Source organism: Berghia stephanieae, chromosome 6, assembly GCF_034508935.2.
Source record: "Berghia stephanieae isolate SIO BIC M18660-M18661 chromosome 6, UCSD_Bste_1.3, whole genome shotgun sequence".
In the NCBI taxonomy this organism is placed as follows: Eukaryota; Metazoa; Mollusca; class Gastropoda; order Nudibranchia; family Aeolidiidae; genus Berghia; species Berghia stephanieae.
Genome location: NC_088365.1, coordinates 45,601,814 through 45,625,899, shown reverse-complemented (window position 1 = coordinate 45,625,899; position 24,086 = coordinate 45,601,814). Strand labels below are relative to the sequence as shown.

The following is a 24,086-nucleotide window of genomic DNA, read 5'->3' as shown; positions in this document are numbered from 1 at the left end:
GAACTTTTACACAAACGCATTGACAGACCCCTTTCTGGGTGCTGAACTCCAGTAAAAAGACATTTATGTCATTACTTTTTTTTTCGTTTAGCAGATGACTGAAAAATATACTGAGAGTTTATAACATACTGATTTCCGTAAATATACGGAAAATTGGCAACCTTGAATATAACTTATTATTTCATAAAACATTTTCTCTTACTGTTATTAACTAAAATGCATAAATAAAGGGACAAATAATAACAGTCAAATTGAATTGAAGCGTTAACAATAATTGGTTTGTTTATTCATCTCTGCAACATCATTCTCTCACCACTCATTCATCTTTAATGTTTCCTTTATTACATTTTTTCAACAAAGGAAAAACCCGAAATGTCTATATCATCTGTTTTCGTTAATTCAATTGAAACTTCCATTCAATTTTAACCATTGTTATTTATTTCTTCAAGCTTCAAACTGCAACAATTTCCATAAATAAAGAGAAATCAGTAGTTACATGAAGAGGATTATTAAATTGACGGTAATGGGAAATAATTTTAGCAATGAATGATGGAATGATGGTGACGATTATGCTTGTAGTGATGCTGAAGATAATGATGATGTGGTGGATGTGGTGGTGGTGGTGGTAGTGGTGGTGGTGGTGGAGGTGGTGATGGTGATGTTATAATTGTAAAAACAACTATTCCAAGCTTACCTTGTAAATGACTGACTCTGGTTCATTGTATTTACAAGCGTTGTCAAACACCTGTACAAAGTCAGCTACCATATCCTCTACACTCTCATACTGGGAGGTTGTCATTTTCTGCTGGATGCGCAGCATGTCGATTGGACGTTTTATCACTTCATAGTAGTCAGGGTAATCCTGTAATGGTGAAATGACAGCAAAAGGTGTAAACTTTAGTAAATAAAAGACACCAGACTAGAACTACCAAAGGCAAATGAAATATCTACATATATCTATAAATCGTAATTTCTGCTGGATGTCGATTGGACGTTTTATCACTTCATAGTAGTCAGCGTAATCCTGTATTGGTTAAATAACATCAAAGGCGTAACCTTTAGCACATATAAGACACCAGACCCAGAACTACCAAAGGTAAATAAAATGATCTACGTAATTTTTCCAGAAAAAAAAACGAAATACAACATAAAACATCTGATTGGAACAAAACTGTTTTCTTTCCGACCGTATTGAAGTAAATTATCAGTAGAAAATATTTTTGAATCGTTGTTCAACTTTGTCACATCTCCATTTCTTAGAAAATAAACAGTATTACGACTGATTTTGCTTTAAGTTATGCTTTAAAAAATCAAAAATCTGAATCTGTCTCAGAGCTGCCAACTTGAAATTTTTAAAAGTTTCCAAGGGGAAAAAGATAAAAAGTCACTATAAATAGCTTTACAAATCAATAATTTGCCATGAATGCTTCAAAGTCCTGAATATAGGATCTAAAGAAATAAATGTTCTTTTTCAACAAGATTTCTTGAGTTAAAGTGGCGAATGCTGTTCTGTAGCTGGAGCCAAAAATTCGTAATTCTACGAATTTTTCTTAGTACTAGGTGGGTCTGCTGTCTCAAATCTTTTAATCTGGACAAATGCAGCTTTATAAGTTCTAAGAAAGTGTTACCACCACATCCCCAGTAGGGCTTATTCAAAATCAAATTCACTTATATGATATGGCATATATAGATAAAATAGTAATTTTCCAACAATTTCAGCAAAAGTCAGGGTTGCCAATTCAGGAGGCAAAAATTTACTGAAATTTTACACAAACACATTGACCGACCCCTTTCTGAGTGCTGAACTCCAGTAAAAAGACAATATGTACTGACTTTTTTCACGTTTAGCAGATGATTGGAAAATATACTGAGGGATTATAATATACTGAATTCCGTAAATATATGAAAAATTGGCAGCCATGAAAAGTACATTTTAAATTAATTAATTAATTAATTAAACTTGATACTTACATTCCTATTAGGAACCTTGATAAAGGGAGTGGACAAAGTACGACCTGCTCTATCCTGATAATCTCGCACACTTTCATATAAATCTTGTAGCTTCTGTGATAGAGGGCTGGGACCTGTAGCTCCTTTAGATCTGTATAAAAGAGAACATATGTTACAGTGAATGACATAATCAGTCGGATGGTGAGAAGGTTTGAATTGAGATATTGCCAAGTTTAGTTAGAAGGTCAATTTTTATTAAAAAATGAGTTGTCATAAATGATTCAATCAACCCTTTTTGTACATCTTCGGGGAATATCAAAGCTTAATTTCACTCCTAGACATTTTTTACAGCTATGCAAGTTGAAAAAGTATGAGGTTTGATAAAAGTTGCTGGATATCTTTCCCATACATCTGATCATAACTTCATGAAAAATCCCCCGATTTACTTCAAATAAAGATTAAAATGCTCTGGGGAGTATATTCTTTCAGAAAATGCAAAAAAATGCAAATCCAAAATTTTCACCATCCGACTAATTATGTCATACACTGACACATACAAGTTCATTGACAATGAAACTGTCATCAGCTAATGCTGAAAAAGAAAAAGAAAATAGAATTCTGGGCAAAAAATATGCAACTGACCAAATTTAAAGAAATTTTTTTATGAAAAAAATTTTTTAAAATCCAGAAAAAGTGGTATGTTTGAAAGCTCAGTTGGTAGAGTACTCGCTTCAAACGCAAAAGGACAGAGATCAATCCCTGGGTGCAGTCGAGATTTTTTCTGACTCCCTCCCATGTCCACACAGCAGTGATTGTCTAGTTGGGTCTGTTAGATCTGGTGGAAAGTACTTTGCGATAGACTAGCGTCCTATTCAAAGGGTAGCAAGCAATTGTTATTATTCACTTCATGCTACAGAAACCGGGATAAACTCCATGGGCCTTATGGCTCAGAAAAACTAATAATAAAACCAATAGAGAGAAAACAAAAAAACTTACTTCCCCTTGCTGGAAGGAGTCTTTATACTCTGAGACATTTGCTTCCACTTTGTCTTGAGGGCACGGTCCAATGTGTTGGCATCCTGGTACACCTGAGAGCCTTCCTCGTTGTAATGGCGGGCATTGTTGAACATCAACTCAAAATCCGACAGTAAAATTTGCTCAGTTGGGTACTGATTAGAAAAGAGGGGAAAATTGGTTAATTTAAGTAATCAGAGACGCCAACTTAAAATTTGGCTCACAGGAATTTCAGACACCACTCAGAGGAATTTCAATGCCGAAAGAGGAATTTCTGCACACAAGAAAAGGGAACTGGGATGGTATTTGGCATTGTGTTTATATATTGTATGGTTCTAAATAGATAACTAATTAGAACTATATTGTGATATATAAACACAATGCCAAATACAATCCAAATGTTTCCTTATTTCAAATGTAGTAAAGCTTCAAAATGTAATTTGCAAACCAACCTCGATTAACCATATTTTTCCCAATATTTATGCTAATTTTCTCTAATTTTCAACACATGCAACATCCAAAATTTCAAATTTAACACTTGCTCAATTTATGGAGACTTATCAAGCTAGTAGAGGGTTGGAAAATCTTGCAATTCTTATGACAATTATCTGTCTAGCTATTCAGATTTTCATCTAGGTGAAGACGATATTTAATAATCTTCAACTCTTCTACTTTTATTCGTTTTCCCTCTTTAGGTTACAAACTCTTGACTTTTTGTATTTAGCATAAATGAGTCAACATTCCCAAATTTCATATTTTGGAACTCAAAGCGTATTAAAATATGGGAAATTATACTCGTTGGCAAGCCTGTTAAATTATTCAGAAATCAAATATGACCAAAAATTATGTGAAATGTGAATTTAATTTTTATAAAACTCAATGCACTTCATTTGCAGTGTTTTCATGAGTAAATGTATATTCTAAATATACCAAAGCATGACTTCAAGAACTTAACAATGTTAAGATTTTGTTTATATATAAGACAATGTAAGAGTGCTCTTAGTCAAATGCCTTGGCAAGTATACAAGCAAACCAAGAATAAACACCTTTTTTCGCTATAAAACTGAAGGGTTTAGTATAGAAGACATTCCAAAAATATTTTCCTGTATATTTCGACTGGCTCACCAAGGCAATTTTAGCCATCAGAATAATCTCTATCATTACCAATTATTTAGCAAGCCTACTTAAATCAGGCTCTTTTCTTTTCTGAAAAGGATTAGGGTTGGTGTGACGGACTGGAAATTTTTAAAAAACCCAATTGGAAGACGATTCAATAATGCAAAACAAAAATTCCCTTTTAAAATCAGATCGTATTCATAACACATGCTTTGTGCCAATTCTATAAAGCTCAATTCTGTAAAGTCTTGAATTGAGCCTAAGAAGTGAAGACGGTACCAACAATAAAATAGAAATTAAGAAAGTTCTTTTATCAAAATTCACCACTCACCTTGTCTGCTTTGATTTTGTTGTCTATCATGGTGAGATCAATGGGTTCCATGATCACCTTGTAGTAATCAGGGTAATCCTTTCGAGAAGGAAGGCCCAAGAAGATTGGACGTAGGAAACGGCCATTCACATCCTGGTCAGGATACAGAAACGAAAGAAAATCAATGTAACACTAAGGGACAGATATCCTCACAATAAAATTTATGATCAATGCAAATAAAGTGAGTTCCAATTTTGATTTAATCCTAAAAATTTCCACCTACGTAAGCAGTCCTTCAGAGTTATAAGGCCCATTGGATCTATAGCGTTAAATGAACAGTAACAATTGAATGCTACCCTTTGGATAGGCCACTAGTCTATTAGAAAGTACTTTCCACTTGATCTTGTAGACTCAGCTACCCAATCACTGCTGGATGGTCATGGATGTCAGAAAAAAATCTTGACAACACCTGAGATCAGTACCGGTCCTTTGCTTGTGAGGCACGTACTCTACCAACTGAGCTATCTGAACCCTTTCCTACTGACATAAGAATCTTACATAAGCAGCAACTTACACTGTAGTCAAAGACAGTGGAGTAAAGAGTTCTCAGACGTTTCTTGAGTGAGTCCTCCACTGGTCTGCCTGGAGGTCTTCCTGGCTTCTTCTTGTCACTCTCTGGTGTGCCCGTAGTCGGGGTGTTTGTGGCAGCGGTGCTGATTGACTTCCTGCCCCGATTTCTAAACACCGGGGTAGACGCAGCTGTATCCTCTTCCATGTCCTCTTCCTCCTTGGGAAAATAAGGTAAACAAAATGGTAAAGAGGATCTACACCTCCCTTTTCTAACATTAGCATATTTCACGTCTTTTCAAATGTTATAAGAGAGAAAAGTTCTAGAATTACAATTAAAGAAAGGGTAAGACGAAGCGGAATTGGTTCAAATAGGAAACAGATGTAGATTCCAAGAGCACACTATCAAAGAGCTTAGTTTGAAATCACATAAAAGTCTCACCCGGACACCAGCACAAGATCCCACTAAGATGAATACACTCAAATGTTTACAAATGATATGTTAAAAATTTTTAAAATAACAATACATAACAGAGAGAAGACTTACAAAACAAAAAATATTATCTCCCAAAACTATAACTATACATTCAACTGTTTCCCTCTCAGCCAAGGAACTCTGGCCAGGGTCAGTACAAAACTAAGTAATCTCATTCCAAGACAAAGACAGAAAGCAATTTGGAAAACAGATATAGGGGGATAGAAGCACAGTAAGTGCCTCCCTGCCCACTATGGGAGGTCAGGAACCCCACCCAGAAATTAATTCTAGATTTGCAATAGGGAATGCTGTAGATTCCAATAGCACTCGTCCCATCCCGACATAAGCGCAGGATTTCACTGAGAGGAATACATTTAATTGTTTACAAACTATTATATATTATTTAAAAGAAAAAATATCATCTCTCACATGGGTCAAAGTTGGCAACGGTCACTTCCTGAAAGTGTTGAGTGACATAGACAAAAAACCTGAAACAATCCAGTGACCCACCAAGCTGGTAATCAAACAAAATTATGCGACACCTACAAAATCACTAAATATAAAAGTGACTGTAATAGTAGTGTCTCCTTGAAATAGATTCCATAAAAAGAGAGAGAGAGAGAGAGAGAGAGAGAGAGAGAGAGAGAGAGAGAGAGAGAGAGAGAGAGAGAGAGAGAGAGAGAGAGAGAGAGAGAGAGAGAGAGAGAGAGAAAATTAAAAAAGCAACAGGCACCTACGACAGAGAGAGAATATAGACCCATTTGTCCCTCCCCTTTAACCTTCAACTAATCAAAGACCACTGGTCTTCTGTGTCAACTGTGACATCTGGGGCCATTCTGTCTGGCCCGACGTCATACAAACGGGACCACCGTCACCAAATTTCAAGAGACTGAGCACAGGTGTCAAAACATGACATATGACATAATGGTGATTTTGTGGTTTTGAGGAAAATGTTTGACACTGTAATTTCCCAGAATTCCGCTGAAGATTATCACCACTGAGTAATAGTGGTAGTAATGGTGGCATATGCAGGTAAACTATCAACTCCCTCAACCGGCAAGACCTGCCTAGAAATTCTCATTCGCCGGCATTTCCGGCGTACACCAGCAAACTTTGACCCATGATCTCTCATCTCAAAACTAAAACTATACATTTGACTGTGTAAAATAACGTCACCCATAAAGTTAAACTCAATTTCTCATGTAAAAGTCAAAAATTTCCCAGCCTGTTGGACACACTGAACCATTTGACACAAAGTAAAGACTTTGATCATAACAAGCTAAAATAAAAATTGTATCATTTAAATAACAATCTTTCATCATACCTTGTCAACAGCGGATTCATCATCATCCTCGTCTTCATCATCATCATCGTCCTCCTCCATGTCAGCCTCATTCTCAATTATCTCCATGAACGTATCCTGTATTGAAATATAGAAAACAATGATAATATTCCTCATAAAGAATATACACGCCCAGAACCAGCAAGTCATAAAATCTTTTTTTTTTTTTAATATCTCAGTTTATCATATGAAAGGAATAACAGAAAGGAATAATTCATTGAACTCTCATTTAAAAATAATAACTAAAAGCTAATATATGACTGTCTCTGCTATATCTCACAATTAACTCATTCAAATCTAAAAACCAAAAAACCCAACAAGGTTTGTATTTTTAATACCTTATTGACAACCAGGCAACAACCAATTCTATCTACTAGTGTTATTTCAATGAAACCAAAAACTTACAGCAGACTCTGGCTCCAATTCCTTGAATTTTTCCATCATGATTTTATCCAACAGCTTTGCATCCTGTTTCAAAATAAATAAATAAAAACACATATGCATCATAAGTCACTTAATATTGCCCATTCCCTAAATAATATAATTGAGGAAGCAAGTGAAAATATTGATCAATACATGTTTTCAAAAAAGGTGAAAAAAATTTTTTTAATTATTATTTACCTCGTAAATCCTATTACTTTTACTCTCATTTTTTAATGTACGTAAATTTAGCAATTTTCATTGTTGCAAAAATGGGTAAGAATAACGCATTTTTTGAGTAAGGTTGACACCACTGCTGAAATCAGTACATAGATTCCTATGAGAGTAAAAAAAAAAAAGGTGGGGAGAAAAGAATGTATCAACTACTTTATAAAGCTGAGATTCCGTCTTGTTGTATTTCTTGGCATTTTCAAATGTCTGGTGAATGTCCTGAGCCAGATCCATCAAAGTGTTGTAATTGTTCATCTGGAATCAAAATATTACATGATGTCAAAACTCAAAATTTGCTCTTCATGCCTGACGAAACACTTATACCACAACATCCCAAACAAGTGCACAAATATCAAATGCCTTTATATAAACACATGTCAATGATGAAACAGTGGTGTTTAAGTGCAGGGTAAAAAATGTTAAGAAAAATTACTATCAATCTTGAAGAAAATTCAATATTTTGAAACTTTAAAAAAAAAAAGTTTTATATTCAATTTATCTGTTGAGGCACCAATAGCTCAGTTAGTAGAGCATTCACTTCGGGACCGTGATCAATCCCGGGTGCAGTCGAGATTTTTTCTGAGATCCTCCCACCCCCCCCCCCCCCTGTCCACCCAGCAGTAATTGGGTCTGTTAGATTTGGTGGAAAGTACTTTGCAATAGACTAGCGTCCTATCCAAAGGATAGCAAGCAACTGCTATTGTCCATTTCGTGCAATAGAAACCGAGACAAACTCCGGCTCCATTGGCTCTGAAGGATTACTTTAAACTTTTTCAATATAAATGTTAGACACCCTACATAAATGGAAAGCATTTAATGGGAATGTTCCCTTAATAAAAGATTATATACTGTACCACTAATTAATCTACAATCTATAAAACAAAACAACTATTCACTAGGATTATACAACTACTGTCAAATACAATCCTCAGCATCGTGAGTAACCCACCTCGATTTTGTGTTGAATTTTATGAAGGGACATGGGTTTTTTAATCTCCTTGTAATAGTCTGGATAAAACCTGTAGACAGTTAACAAGAAAAAAAAAAATTATACTATAAGTATAAGAAAAAAAATCAATCAATTTCCCTCATTTAACACTGTATACAATATCAAGGATCCAATTCCAGGTTTTAAAAAATAAATAAATAACGTATTCAAAACGATTTACAAGGGGTCCCAAGCCAACAGCAACACTTAACATGTAAGACAAGGTATGACCCCTACTCTACTAGGCAATATTAACATTTTTTGTCGGACAGAGAAAAAGCTTTTTACAGCCAGCCAGGTACTCATTTTATACCCGAGTACGGTGAGATGAGAGAATGTCAGTAAAGAGCCTATTCCAAGGTCTCAACTATGCACCGCTCACAGCAAGACTCAAACCCTGGACCTTCTGATCCAAAGGCGATTTACCACTAGACGACATAGCCACACTTGTAGATTGTCAACATCTTGCTACATGAGACGTCTGTATATTCATAGTATTTAACATCCTACAGAAAATTAAACAAAGACAGAATAAAAAATCCACACAATGTTTAATATACAAATCAAAGAGAAATGATTCTGCTTATGACTGGGAGCTGAAACAAGCATTCAATACAGACCTGCCTACTTGAAAATGTAAAAAATTCGTAATTTTTAGGAGATAAAAATTGTAATTGCTGTATAGTTAACTTTAAAAATGAACAATTTACTCTCACACGGATTAAATAACACTTCAAAATCCTTAAAATTATATAGTCTGGCATCCACTTTCATTTTCAATATGTTTTAATGACTTAGAGATGCTCATGAAGTTTTGACATTGGAACCAAAATTTCGTAATTCTACAAATTTTTCGTAATAGTAGCAGGTCTGACATTTTCACCTCTTTTTTTTTCTCTTAATCTAACAAACCCAAAAACAAAAATTCTTGCTTGTTCAACAACAACAAAAAACTCAGCCAATTGAAGAAGCAAAAATTTACTGAACTTTTGCGCAAACACATCGACCGGCCCCTTTCTGAGTGCTGATCCCCAGTAAAAAGACAACCTGTACTTACTTTTTTCCCATTTAGCATGTGATTTGAAAATATACCTAAGGTTTATAACATTCTGAATTCCGTAAATATACGGAAAATTGGCAACCTTGAAAACTATAAATGAGCCCCTTACTTTTTACTGGGCATGCGCAAAAATGGATCCGACAACGTGTCTCCGTCAGAGCCGCAGAAGTTCTTGACGTGGTTGAACAAGATCCACTGAGGGTCGTCCTCCACCAAATCATTTCCATCCCCCTGGATATCTGAGTCCATGTCAAACTCGGCAGATGCTCCATCTTCAGACCCGTCCTGATACTTCAAGGCTGCGCACACTGCTGACATTTTCTGCATGACCGTCCTGTCTTTTGTTCTGAAATAAGCCAGACACATATATGATGAGACCGTGTCATAAGGTCGTTTTGTTTCTTTTTATTTATTTTTTAGTCCTTCAGAGCCATTGGGCCCGTAGAGATGGAGTTTATCCTGGTTTGTATAGTGTGAAACGGACAATAGCAATTGCTTGCTACTTTTTAGACAGGACGCTAGTCTATCACAAAGTACTTTCCACCAAATCTAACAGACTCAGCTAACCATTCACTGCTGGGTGGACAGAGTTTGGGAGTCGGAAAAAATCTCAACTACACCCTGGATCGATCACAGTCCCTTTGCGTGTGAAGCAAGTGCTCAACCAACTGAGATATCATGACCCCCATTTTGTAATATTCGCCACAAAAACACTCCTATAATTATTTTGAAAAACTGAGGAAAGAATTTGTTTTCAATGAGTCCTCCCAGTTGAATAATGAAAAATAAACCAAAGACTGACAATCAAGCACCAATAGAATAACAGAAATAGTTTGAATAGCTATAACATAACTATTGCAATTTTTATGTTAGATACCAAATTTTTATGATACCAGAAATAGTTTGAATAGCTATAACTATTGTAAATTAATAATTTTTATGTTAGATCATCACATTTTTATGTATTTTCCATTATACATTCAACCCACAGAAAAGGGTGAAAATGATACAACAATTCTAATTTCCAACAATAAACAAAAAAGGAAAAAAAAAGAAAAGAAAAAGAAGGAGAAAGAAAGAAAGAAAAATGTCTCGAACACTTATAAAGCTTTACCTTAATCTCTCACTTGTCTTGCACTGGCCACTTTTTTTGTACTCAAGCTCCCGCTTACGTTCACTGATTATTTTCTTCAGCGTTACTGCATCCTGAGAAAGAGAAACAAGTGAATTAGGTAAATAAACAAATCAACCAATCAATTCTCAGACAAACTATCCATAGGCCACTTACTTGAGCTTTTATATAACGCAATATCCACTAAATGTGCTCAAAGTGCTTTACAAAGGGTCCCGTCCCCGACCACAGCAACATGCAGAACGAGACATGACGCATGTTAGGTGATATTGCAATTTTTTCCGAACAGAGACAATGCTGTTAACGGCCAGGTACTCATCTTACACCTGAGTATGGTGATACAATGTGAGTAAAGAGCCTTTTCCAATGACTCAACTATGCGCAGAGTGAGGCTCGAACTCAGGACCTTCGGATTTGAAAGCGAGTGTCATACCACTAGACCACATAGCCGCACACTACAAGACTTACTATAAGCAACAACAGATTAACATTCCCTTCTTTCCAAAAAACACAAATTTCAATCCAAGATTGGTATCAACCTGAAAATGCAAAATAATTCATTTAATTGTACAACACCTGCAGTCATTGGGAACATTAGAATAACTTACCCTATAGATCAATGATTTGGGTTCATTAAACGTCTTGGCATTCTTGACCATGAGGAGTAAATCTTTCTCAAGGTCGTCCAGATTCTTATAGCTACTGTTTTGAATTTTTGTTGCAATCATCTTAAGATCTATCGGGTTTTTGATAACTTCATAGTATTGAGGATATTTCTGTGGAAGGGAAAATTAAGATAAAAGCATATCATAAGTAAGTAATCCATGGAAAGGAGAAATCGCATACTGATTTTTCAATAATATTTTCCCTTTTTGGTTGAGTATAGTTACAAAAAGGCAAAAATATACAATAAATATAATTTTGGTCAGGAAACAACATGAAAAGTGAAATTTAAAAAATTCACTTATCAAGGACATTCACCTAACACTGTCTATTGCACACTTGCAAACTAACAAGTCTTTATCTCCCCCCCCCCCCTCCCTTTATTTTTAAATATTTTGAACCAGAATTTATCGTATTTTTTTAATCAAGAGAAGGGCATCATCAATGATGATTCATTCATGGATATCATTTGCACAAAATTCAAGACCCGTCCTGAGATTCTAAATACATTATTCCTTACCCCTTGACTGTGTTAAAATACAAAGTAAACAAACTATTCCAATAGATGTCATTCCTTTTACTTATTTTTTTTCATATTCTTTAAAAGTTTCTAATAATAGAGTATTTTCGATGACATTATTTGCTATAATATGCACGTTCATACAAATCGGCTGGATTGCTATTGCCACTAAAAATATTGGATTAATGAATGTGTATATCTTGAATCTGTAAATTTGTGAATTCACAGAAAAGAAAAAAAAAAAAAAAAGTCTTAAAACTGGATAATTACAAAATAATTAAAAGAAAAAAAAAAGAACTTTCCTAAAATTATAAAAAAAGCTCGGAGAAGTTGATGGTCAAAACTTACAGCTTTAGGAGGCAGCAGCTGAAAGGCCTGACTGAGATCTCTATCCCCATCTTTGGTGGTGACCACTGCTGCAAACAATTGCTCCAAATCCTCAGCCACTTCATCGGACAAATCCTGAGCTTGATTATATTTCCTAGATCCTTCTTCTCCATTGTGATCATCATCATCGTTTTCATCTTCATCTTCTTCTTCATCCTCATCAGCTAAGTCTTCAGCCTGGAACAATAGAGTTAAGAAGTGTAATTCTTTTTTGTTAATGCATTAAAAAATTTGTTGACATTTTTTTCCTCAGCATTAACTACTGAAGAAAAGTCGTCTTCTATATTCAACACAATATCTTCTTCTTCAACATTGTTAGCCTGTAACTTCAACAATTAATAAATTTAATAAGCTTCTTCTAAATCTGTTGGCTTAAATCATGTCCTCAATACAGCAAAAAGAGTTTGATTCTAAAACTTCTAAGCAGAGAGTAAAAATGTTAAAACATGACTATTTTCTTCTTCAAGCTGAAAGGTCTATAGCAAAAACTAAAATCATCACTGAAATAGAATGTATGCATCCAATTCCAATCAAGATTTATTATGTATGGACAGAGTAATATCCACAAGAATCCAAATGAAAGTCAAAACCCATCATATTTTAGTTAGGCAGAAAATAAAAATATGATCATAGACAATTGCGAACTTGCAGGCAACAAGTCATTTCCTAAGCTTTATCATAAATGTAGTCAAGCACGATAAAGTTGTCAACAAAACTATGTCAAATTTTTGTATCATTATGCCTTTATTTTTATCAAGACTATAAATCAAAAACTCATGTTATTGTTTTTTGTTTTTAAGGGTTTTATGGCGCTTGCAACACATATCAGCGCCAGTAAAAAGGAAGAAAATTGGATAGGAAAAACATTCTAGATGTAAAATTAAAAGGACTTGAGGAAAAAGTAAGAAAAAGGGGTATAGTTCAAATCGGAAACAGATGTAGATTCCAAGAGCGCACTATCAGTGTACTTAGTTTGAGATCACCAAAAAGTCACCCAGACACCAGCACAAGATCTCACTTAGAAAAACACACTCAAATGTTTACAAATCATGTTAAAAATGAAATAATAACAGTACATAACAGAGAGATGATTTACAAGGAAAAAATATAATCTCAAAAAACTCTACATTTGACTGTTTCCTCCCAGCCAAGATCTCCGGCCAGGGTCAGGACAAAACCAAGTAATCTCATTCCAAGACAGACAGAAAGTAATTGGAAAACAGATACAGGGGGATAGAAGACACAGCAAGTACCTCCCTGCCCACTGTGGGAGGTCGGGAACCCCACCCAGAAAAACTCATGTTATTCTTTGAATCAATTGAGTATTGACATTACCTCTCCTTCCTCTTGGGAAGCTGCTGATGTTTTCCTGAAAGCCAAGCTTCTCTGAGCTGAAGTCCTTTCACTTTTATTTCCTCCAAACACTGCCTCAACCAGGTCTGCCCGAGTCACCTCGTACAATTCAAGGAGGTCACAGGCATCTTTGTATTCTTGAGATGATTTCTGACGTGATGGAAATAATAATAATAATTATAATAATAATAATAATAATAATTAATAATAAATAATAATAAATAATAATAATAATCACCATCATCATCATCATCATAATATAATAATAATAATAATAAATAATAATAATAATAATAATAATAATAATAATAATAATAATAATAATAATAATAATAATAATAACAGTAGAGCCCATAGTCCATAACCGTTAAATCTCTCATGGTGAAAACAACATGATATTGATATGACAGGTAGAAAAGAGAAATTCCAGCCTGTAAAAGATTCAGCACTAAAATGCAGGACAGTGTTTGTCAAATGAAGCATTCAAGCCCAAAACATTCCCATTACGGAATTCCAGTTTACCATGATGCGACAGTAAATGAATGTTTATGTTTTTATGTTTCCAAGGGTTTTACAGCGCCAGTAAAAAGGAATAAAATGGGATAGTAAAATTCTAGAATTAAAATTAAAGCACCCAATAAAAGCTAAGACACGGGGAAACTGGGAACAAATAGGGATCAGATGCAGATTCCAAGAGCACACCATCAATGTGCTTAGTTCGAGATCACCAAAATGTCTCACCAAGACACCAGCACAAGATCCCACTAAGAGGAATACACTCAAATGCTTACATTAAAGATTCAAAATAACAATACATAACAGAGTGATGATTTACAAGGAAAAAAATATAATATCCCAAAACAATAACTATGCATTTGACTGTTTCCTTCCCAGCCAAGCACTACGGCCAGGGCCAGGGCAAAAGCAAGTAATCTCATTCCAAGATATAAGACAGAAAGTGAGAAAGCAAATTGGAAAACAGATATAAGGCATAATAAGGGGATAGAAGACACAGTAAGTGCCACTCTGCATGGGAGGCCAGGAACCCCACCCAAACAGTAAATGAATAACAAACGTACAATCTAGATAGCAGTGAAACAAACGTACAATCTAGATAGCAGTGAAACAAACGTACAATCTAGATAGCAGTGAAACAAACGTACAATCTAGATAGCAGTGAAACAAACGTACAATCTAGATAGCAGTGAAACAAACGTACAATCTAGATAGCAGTGAAACAAACGTACAATCTAGATAGCAGTGAAACAAACGTACAATCTAGATAGCAGTGAAACAAACGTACAATCTAGATAGCAGTGAAACAAATGTACAATCTAGATAGCAGTGATAAAAGTTAAAATGTCCTACCTTGTAATAAGCCTTGGCATTGTTCAGCATTAAGACAACATCGGCCGTCAGCTGATCAACATAATCATAACCATCGGTTTTAACCTTTTGCTGGATCTTCAAAAGGTCAATTGGAGTGGTGACTACCTCATAGTAATCCGCTGCTGTTCGTCGCTTTGGTACCCGAATGAATGCTTCACACAGTAGTCGTCCATCATCAGACTTATGATTTCTGATGGTTTCATAGAGTTCGCTGATGATAGCATGCTGCAAGGATTCAAATACAATAAGAAAGCCGTAACAACCACTGTACATGAGATTTTTCAATTCATACAACCAAACAACTGGAAAAATAATTCATCTAGTTTTATAGTTTATAGCCCCAAAATTTGAAGGATATCACAAAATTTGAGATGTAACAGTTTCTTTTACTTTTATCTAAAAGAAATTTAAAAATTGAGGTTTTATATAATGCAATATCCACTATACATGCTCAAAGCGCTTTACAAGGGGTTCCTGGCCAACAGCAACACGTAAACAAAACATGACACCAGTTAGGTGATACTACAATGTTTTTCTGACATAGACAACGCTGTTAACAGCCAGGTCCTCATTTTACACCTGAGGACAGTGAGAGAATGTGATTAAAGAGCCTTTTCCATGGACTCAACTATGTGCCTAGCGAAGCTCAAAACCCAGATCCGAAAGCAAGTGTCATACCACTAGACTAAATAGACTGACAACAAATTTTTCTTCAGTTAGCTTTTAATTTGAAAACGACTGCTAATATTAACAGTACAGTTTACCAAAATAACATTGAAGGAAAAAAATGTAAAATTTATATTTTTAAAAATAAAACACAATTTCCTTCAACATGAGCAATTTGATAAATCAAAATATGAAAAGTGTCATGAGTAATTTCTAAAAACTATTATAATAAAGTTAAACCTGAGAGTTACAAATTATGATAAGATAAGATATACTTTATTCATCCAAAAAAATGGAAATTCATTTACAGACGTGGCATGCATGAAAATAAGATAAGAGCAGAGATGAAATTAAATCTCACAGGATCATAATTGAGAATTTTCCTTTTCTTCTTCGACTGCGCTGGACCAGGCGAATCTTCCCTGTCCTCTTTTCCATCCACGCGCCGACGTTTAGGAGGCATGTTTAACCAATTGTTAATTCAGCCTGGAAAAAAAAAAAGAATATTTCAAAATTGTCACCATATGAATAATCACAATGTGTGATCAACATCTCAATATTAAATATTAAATATAGGACCAAATAACAGAAGAAAAAAAAATCAATGATTGTGGTGACAGAATTCAATGAATAATGGTGCTGGTAATTGATAATGAGGACGATGAGGTGGTGGCAATGTTTTCATTCAAATCAAAATTTACTCAAAGGATATCTGCATCCATATTAGACCACTTTAAAAATTCAGATAAAAAGGTCACTGTAGCAATTTCTGGCCTCAAAATCCATTTATAAATAACAAAGGTAAGGAAAATAAAAGTGCATTTTTAGGCCTTCATTTTATTTAAATTTAAAGTTAAAGTAACATAACTTTTCTCCCAATTGAACAACTACTGATTACTGAAATGTTGGTACTATTGCTATCATTACTATTGAACTCAAATTAATCAATCATCCAGCCCTCCTTTAAAAAATCAAAATAATTTCAATTGTTCACTTCAGACTACAGAGCCTAAAAATATGGTAGTAGTAGTAGTCATAGTAATAGCAGTAGTGATAGTGATAAAAATAAAGTGTTGAATATTAGGTATTAGTAGTATTAGTAATACTAATACTACTAATTTATTAGTAAATTAGTATTGGTTGATATTGATGGCATGGTGGTGGTACTCTAACTCTAGTCTGGTAGTTAATGTAATGATTAATGATTATATGTTGTTAGTCGTGGTGATGGTGATACAGTGATACAACTTGGTCTAGACCCAAGGCTTGTCATCATAGTTATTATTTTATAGTCTGCTAGTTAAGTAGACTACTACTACTACTAGTACTATCACTATCACTGTCGATTTGCCTTGCGACGTCATGTTCGTGATATTGATATCAATCAACACTATCACTAGGCACTTTGCTAAAATTTTCAAACTCAAAATATCTTGATTTTACTGTCAGGGGGATGGAACTTGAAAAAACAAAATTTGATACCTTATTTGTTTCTCTACGACCTACGGTTCCAGAGTTATTTATATTTTTCTACTGAAATTTTTTGTCAACTTTACAGAGAGAATCTGTGATTTCACTGCTGCCTCAAAACCAGCATCTCGCAGCGATCGGGAAATTTTGAGTCTTGCAGTCAACATGGCCCACTTATTGTTTTCAGTAATTTTGTTTCAATTAAAAAATAAATGGCAAGTGTTCGATATCATTTTAAAGGTCAGAAAATAAGCTTTATTTTCATATAAATCATTTTCATGTATGGAAAGTATGGAAAAAATTAAGGATAAATGAAAATGGAAAAAAATATGAGGTTTTTGTCCTAAAAAGTGGGGTTGGTGGCGGGAAAAATAAAATAATGAGCGAGTGTCTCAATTTTGATGAAATTTGGCAGAGATATTCTTCAATTAATTGTCTATCGATGTATGAAGTATAATTAAAATGTATCCATAATTTAAAAAGTTCTTATAATTCAAAAATTTATAAATTTTTATTACATAAGTTTTCTGAGAAATACAATCAGGAATTGAGAATGAAATAAACCGTTAGAAAGCTTGTTTTGTGCCCTTTATAATGATACCAAAATTAGTCACAAAGGTTCACAAATAACGCAATGGTGACCAACACAGTAAAGGGTCAAAAATAAAGTTCCAAAAAACGAGCTTCACCTTACAGTGAGCCTATCGGCGGCCACTGGACTGGAGTTATCAAAATCAACAAAGTGTTACTAAATAAAGTGCCTACTATCATCACAATCAATCACACAAAAGGTGATTTGCAAAAAGTTAGTGAGGTGGGCGAATTGGTAAAAAAAATAAATAGCAACTTCCAAGTCAGTAACGAATAACTTTACAAAAACATTTTATCAGCAAAGCCTCGATTTATTGAATTGTCTGCAGCTCCGGTCAGAGTCAGGTTTTAGTTTTAGCCTTTGCCAAAGTCTTCGGCCCTACTTTCGCTTTCTCTCTTCGTTGAATTGCAACCTCTTACAGTTGATTTATCCTCGTAAATAATTATGTATATTTTAAAAAAACAACATAAATACAAGTTTAATTTGTTTCTTAATCAAGTAAATATCGTGGGTATGTTGGATGATGTGAAATGTGTGGACAAAGTGACAAAGAAGAATTTTATTGACGAGAATGGCAACAGCTGAGCCACAACAACAAAGACAAAGAGAAGTCTGACAGTAGAAAACAAATGCATTTGAGTGAGCATCGTTTACCTTTGGGTGGATAAGATAAACGTATACTTTTGAGTATTGCTCCAAAAGCGCAATAATATACAAAACTATTAAATAAGGCCTATAAAGTCAAAATATTCAACAAATAATCTAGGGGCCGAGAAACCGGGTCAAAAAGGCCGCCATGTTAGCATTATTTTCAGTGAAAAAGTCAAAAGCAAACAAATTTTCGTATAATAATATATTTAGTCAACCTCTCAATGCTTGAATTTCTATTTGAATATACCAATTACTCTTTTATACACCAACTAGTAAAGTATGACAAAATCAAATTAACTTTTGCTAACACATATATTCGAAAATAAACAAAATGTGCCCGCTCATTGTGTGAATAATGAACAATAACCATGAGTTATGAATCAGTCCCCGCAGTAAATATTCCAATTTTTTTTAAATTACATAATTCATGATAATGATAATACGGTAAATAGTTTTATGAACATGCCATGAAAAGGGCTAAGTACACGCCTTACAAGAGCATACGATGGTTTTATACCAACGCCCCTCGCTCAAGGGTATCCAAGCACGTGACTTTGCAATGTAACGCCAAAGGTTCAACGCCGACTGGCTCTCCTTCGAAATGTGGGCGAATACATTTATTCCCACTTGTTTAAAAAATGCCTCCAATGGGATTCTGAACCCCAATCTATTGATTATCATTCAGTGTCCCCTCTTCTCATTTTACAATCTAGGAACATCCCTCCGTAACTTGAACTATGTTTTTTAATTAGAATTTAAATTAAAATTTCCGTAAAACGATCAATAAATACCCATATCTATCTTATCTTTTCTTACCTTATCATTAGACTATACGCTTTAGACCCATCAGCATTGCAACCGACCGTCATGAACAGGAAAAATTGTGATTAGAATTTCATTCTTCTGGGCAAGGGTCTATGTGGTCTGGTGGTATGACACTCGCTTTCGGATTGGAAGGTCCTGGGTTCGAGCCTCACTCGGCGCATAGTTGAGTCCTTTGAAAAGGCTCTTTACTCACATTCTCTCCCCCTACTCAGGTGTAAAATGAGTACCTCGCTGTTAACAGCATTGTATCTGTCCAGGGAAAAAATGTAATATCGCCTAACAGGCGTTATGTCCCAGCCTACATGTTGTGTTGCTGTTGGCCAGGGAACCCTTATAAAGTGCTTTGATCACGTTTAGTGGATATTGCTCTATATAAAAGCTCAATCTTTTATAAAAGAAAGAAGATGGAGGTCGCCAGAGGTTGCGAGCGATTGGTGAAATGAAGAAGAGTACACATGGAAATAAACGGAGAAGATAGCCTTCGTTGACTTATAGCCTGATACTTCCCGAAATATTAGGTCACAATACAAGAAGGTCCAAATTAGTTGTTAAAATTGTTCAAGGAAGCATGAGCCACACATCACAGGTAGTCCTTCAGAGCCAATAAGTCCGTGGAGCCGGAGCTTATCCCGGTCAAACGGACTATAGCAATTGCTTGCTACCCTTTTGATAGGACGCTAGTCTATCGCAAATCACTTTCCGCCAGATCTAACTCAGCTGAGCTACCAACGCTGCTGGGTTGACAGTGAGGTCAGAAAAAAAAATCCCGAATGCACCCGGGATTGATCTTGATGGTCTCATTAGCGTGAGAGGCGAGTGCTCTACCAACTGAGCTATTGGGACCCACAGGAAGCATATTAGTGAATACAACTCACTTTCCACTTTATTATGGTTGTCGTCGCCTTATATTCTAACGCGATGGTCTAGTCAGAAACGAGAGAAAAAAACCTTTTAGAGCTGTCTATTCACGGAACATGGGCGCAATAAAATGATTTATTATTATTATTATTATTATTATTATTATTATTATTATTATTATTATTATTATTGTTAGTGTTGTTGTTGTTGTTCTTCTTCTTCTTCTTCTTACTATTATTATCATTACTGTTTGTTGTTTGTTTTTAAGGGTTTTACGGCGCTTGCAACACAATTAGGTCATATCAGCGCCAGTAAAAAGGAAGAAAATTGGATAGTAAAAGCATTCTAGATGTACAATTAAAAGGACTTGATGGAAAAGTAACACAAAGGGGAAAAGGTTCAAATAGGGAACAGATGTAGATTCCACTATCAGTGTACTTAGTTTTAGATCACCTAAAAGTCTCACCCAGACAAAAGCACAAAATCCAACAAAGAGGAATACACTCAAATACTTACATTATACATTCAAAATAACAAATATAATAATACACAACAGAGAGATGATTTACAGGGAAAAAAATATCATCTCCCAAAAACATAACTATACATTTGACCGTTTCCCTCTCAGTCAAGGACTCCGGCCAGGGTCAGGACAAAACCAAGTAATCTCATTCCAAGACAAAGACAGAAAGCAATTGGAAAACAGATACAGGGTGATAGAAGACACCTCCCTGACCGCTATGGGAGGTCAGGATCTCCTCCAGACAATTACAATAAACGTAAATTATAAGTCAACGAAGGTAACACTCTCATCTTTTCTTTATTCGTTTATTTTCAAATGTTTCAATTCATCAACATGACTAATTACTACTATCACATTCAGAAATCATAACAAAATAACTTCACTACCTCCCACCCTCCGTCCCTCCCTCACACATACACAAACACCCCTCCTGCTTCTCTCTCTTTCTTGACCCCTAGCTCAGTTGCATCCCAGCTACAACCTGGCCACTCATTTTTTGTAATGAAAATAATCTATATATTATATCTAATTACGTCGATGATAATGTGATCTCAGGGTAAATTTTATAAATACATTGTAACACGTGTTCGACATGTTCGTCAAACCGTAGCCATTGTAAAGTTATAGCCTCACACTGAAACCCAAAAAGATTGGCATTTTGACGTCATTATTTGGTTTTTGCACCGCCTAGTTAGTTGTCGTTAGTAGTGCTCATGGAAATGTTTTGTTTTTGTTTTTAAGGGTTTTACGGCGCTTGGAACACATTTAGGTTATATCAGCGCTAGTAAAAAGGAAGAAAATGGGATAGTAAAAAAGTTATAGAATTACAATTAAAGCACCCAAGAAAAAGTAAGACATAGGGGAACTGGGAACAAATAGGGATCAGATGTAGATTCCAAGAGCATACCACCAATGTACTTAGTTTGAGATCACCTAAAAGTCTCATCCAGACACAAGCACAGGTCCCAACTAAGAGGAATATACTCAAATGTTTACCAATCATATAATATAATATGTAAACTAAACATAGTACAATGCATAACAGAGAGATGATTTACAAGGAAAAAAATATCATCTCCCAAAACTATAACTATACATTCGACTGTTTCCCTCCCAGCCAAGGAACTCCGGCAAGGATCAGGACAAAACTAAGTAATCTCATTCCAAGACAACGACAGGAAACAATTGGGAAACAGGTATGGTGGAATAGAAGACACAGTGCTCATGGGAACAAGTGGTCCCATTGGTTAAACTATTGAATACAACTCACGATTTGTTCTCTTTTGTGGCCAACGACTGGCATTTTGACATCATTTTTTGGTCAGTGTCAGGCTATGTTAACGATGGCTACAGTCAAACACGCATGACACAAATTAACGAGTTCAATGAACAAGGAATGGAATGGAAAAGAACAAAGAAAGTCGGCTCACTAATTGGAGACACCGAGGATGTACAAAGAAGAAAACAGCTATCAAACGCCGCACTCAGTAAACTCACCAATGTATGGATTAGAGGTGACAAAATAAAGAGAAAAACCAAACTGAAACTGTACCATGCTCTTGTAAAACTGGTACTTCTGTATAACTGCGGCACTTGGGCGTTGACAAAATCCGAAGAAGAACATCTGGATGCCTCCCATCGCACACAGCTAAGAAGGGTACTGGACATCAAATACCCCAAAAAGATCTCAAATGAATCACTCTATAAGATCACAAAAGAAAGACCAATCTCCCTTGACATTTTACAACAACGATGGCAACTTTTCGGTCACATACTACGCAGGGACAAAAACATACCAACAAACCAAGCCATGTCGGGATACTTCCAAAAACACGGGAACCTTTTCAGAGGAAGACCGATCACAACACTCCCTGTGATCCTAAACAAAAACCTCACAACACTTGGACAAAGCATTAGTCTCATAACGGCAGGGGACCTTGAAAATCTGAGAACCCTAGCAGAGGACCGGCAATATTGGAGACACCTCACACAGGAAATACTGGAAACAGCTAAGGCGACCCGATCTTTCGGTCGAGACGCGAAAGGCATCTAAGTCAAGTAAGTCAATGAACAAGGACATTTTTAAAAAATATGTCTTTCATTGTATTAGTAAATTTTTCACGGCATCCACGAAAGGTAAGAGACATGATACATGTTTTTTTTTTTAATTATGAAAATTAAGACAAATAAAAGTGACATAATAAGCAGGTCTGCATATTTTATAAGCAAATGCTAGATGGAAGTTCTCAACTTTTGCAGTTCTGACTGACAACCCCTTTTTATTGGTTGACAAAACATAAACGACCACTCACAGTCTTATGGGCTGACAACTGTGATTCAAATTCAAATATTGAATTTTTTTTTTTTTTGGCTTTGTTTTTTCAAGGGTTTCACGGCGCTTGCAACACATCTAGGTCATATCAGCGCCAGTAAAATGGAGGAAATGGGATAGTAAAACTTATAGATTTTCATTTGAAAGCACACAAGAAAAAGTAAGACAAACGAGAATAGTTAGAATAGGGAACAGATGTATATTCTAAGAACAAACCATCAATGCACTTAGTTTTGAGATCACATAAAGTCCCATCCAGACACAAGCACAAGTTCTCACTAAAAGGAATACAATCACATTTTAACAAATCATACATAACATTGTTTTTAGGGGTTTTACGACGCTTGCAACACATTTAGGTTATATCAGCGCCAGTAAAAAGGAAGAAAATTATTTAAAATATTCTAGATGTACAATTAAAAGGACTTGAGGAAAAAGTAAGAGAAAGGGGAATGGTACTAATAGGGAACAAATGTATGTTTTGTTTGTTTTTAAGCGTTTTACAGTGCTTGCAACATATTAACGTCATATCAGCGCCAGTAAAAAGGAAGAAAATGGCAAAGTAATAAGTTCTAGAATAACAATTAAAGCACCCAAGAATAGGGAAGAAAAAAGGGGAATTGGTTCAAATAGGCTACAGATGTAGATTCCAAGAGCACACTATCAAAGTACTTAGTTTGAGATCACCTAAAACTCTCATCCAGACACAAGCACAGGTCCCTACTAAGAGGATTTCTTTTGTTTTTTAAGCGTTTTACAGCGCTTGCAACACATTAAGGTCATATCAGCGCCAGTAAAAAGGGAAAAAATGGGATAGTAAAAAGTTCTAGAATTACAATTAAAGCACAAAAGAAAAGGTGAGACAAAGGGGAATGGGTTCGAATAGGGAACAGATGTAGATTCCAAGAGCACACCGTCAAAATACTTAGTTTGAGATCACCTAAAAGATTCATCCAGACACAAGCACAGGTCCCAACTAAGAGGTATACACTCAAATGTTTACAAATCATAATATAATATAATATGTAAACTAAACATACAATGCATAAAAGAGAGATGATTTACAAGGAAAAAAATATCATCACCCAAAACTATAACTATATATTCGACTGTTTCCCTCTCAGCCAAGGAATCCGGCCAGGGACAGGACAAAACCAAGTAATCTCATTCCAAGACAACGACAGGAAACAATTGGAAAACGGGTTGGGGGGATAGAAGGCACAGCATGTACCTCCCTGCCCACTATGGGAGG

The 24,086-nt window shown here is 35.3% G+C and overlaps 1 protein-coding gene across 7 annotated transcripts in view; it reads right to left on the bottom strand.

Moving 5' to 3' along the window:
• The window catches only part of LOC144975115 (protein polybromo-1-like), a 45,983-nt gene extending 27,513 nt beyond the window's left edge, over positions 1-18,470 (bottom strand). For 6 of the 7 annotated variants that reach the window (XM_078918860.1, XM_078918862.1, XM_078918865.1 and 3 more), the window contains exons 1-17: positions 18,300-18,470; positions 15,945-16,069; positions 14,897-15,142; positions 13,511-13,678; positions 12,137-12,352; positions 11,214-11,381; positions 10,588-10,679; positions 9,583-9,819; positions 8,375-8,444; positions 7,582-7,680; positions 7,180-7,242; positions 6,757-6,852; positions 4,965-5,177; positions 4,412-4,543; positions 2,947-3,119; positions 1,972-2,101; positions 695-862 (exon numbers count right to left, since the gene is read on the bottom strand). In XM_078918860.1, the coding sequence (XP_078774986.1) occupies positions 695-862; positions 1,972-2,101; positions 2,947-3,119; positions 4,412-4,543; positions 4,965-5,177; positions 6,757-6,852; positions 7,180-7,242; positions 7,582-7,680; positions 8,375-8,444; positions 9,583-9,819; positions 10,588-10,679; positions 11,214-11,381; positions 12,137-12,352; positions 13,511-13,678; positions 14,897-15,142; positions 15,945-16,046 (2,373 nt within the window). In that variant the 5' untranslated portion in view covers positions 16,047-16,069; positions 18,300-18,470. Of the gene's footprint in view, positions 1-694; positions 863-1,971; positions 2,102-2,946; positions 3,120-4,411; positions 4,544-4,964; positions 5,178-6,756; positions 6,853-7,179; positions 7,243-7,581; positions 7,681-8,374; positions 8,445-9,582; positions 9,820-10,587; positions 10,680-11,213; positions 11,382-12,136; positions 12,353-13,510; positions 13,679-14,896; positions 15,143-15,944; positions 16,070-17,742; positions 17,982-18,299 lie in introns of those variants that run through there. The other variant, XM_078918861.1, reaches the window with a different exon arrangement.
• Between the last annotated feature and the right edge of the window lie 5,616 nt (positions 18,471-24,086).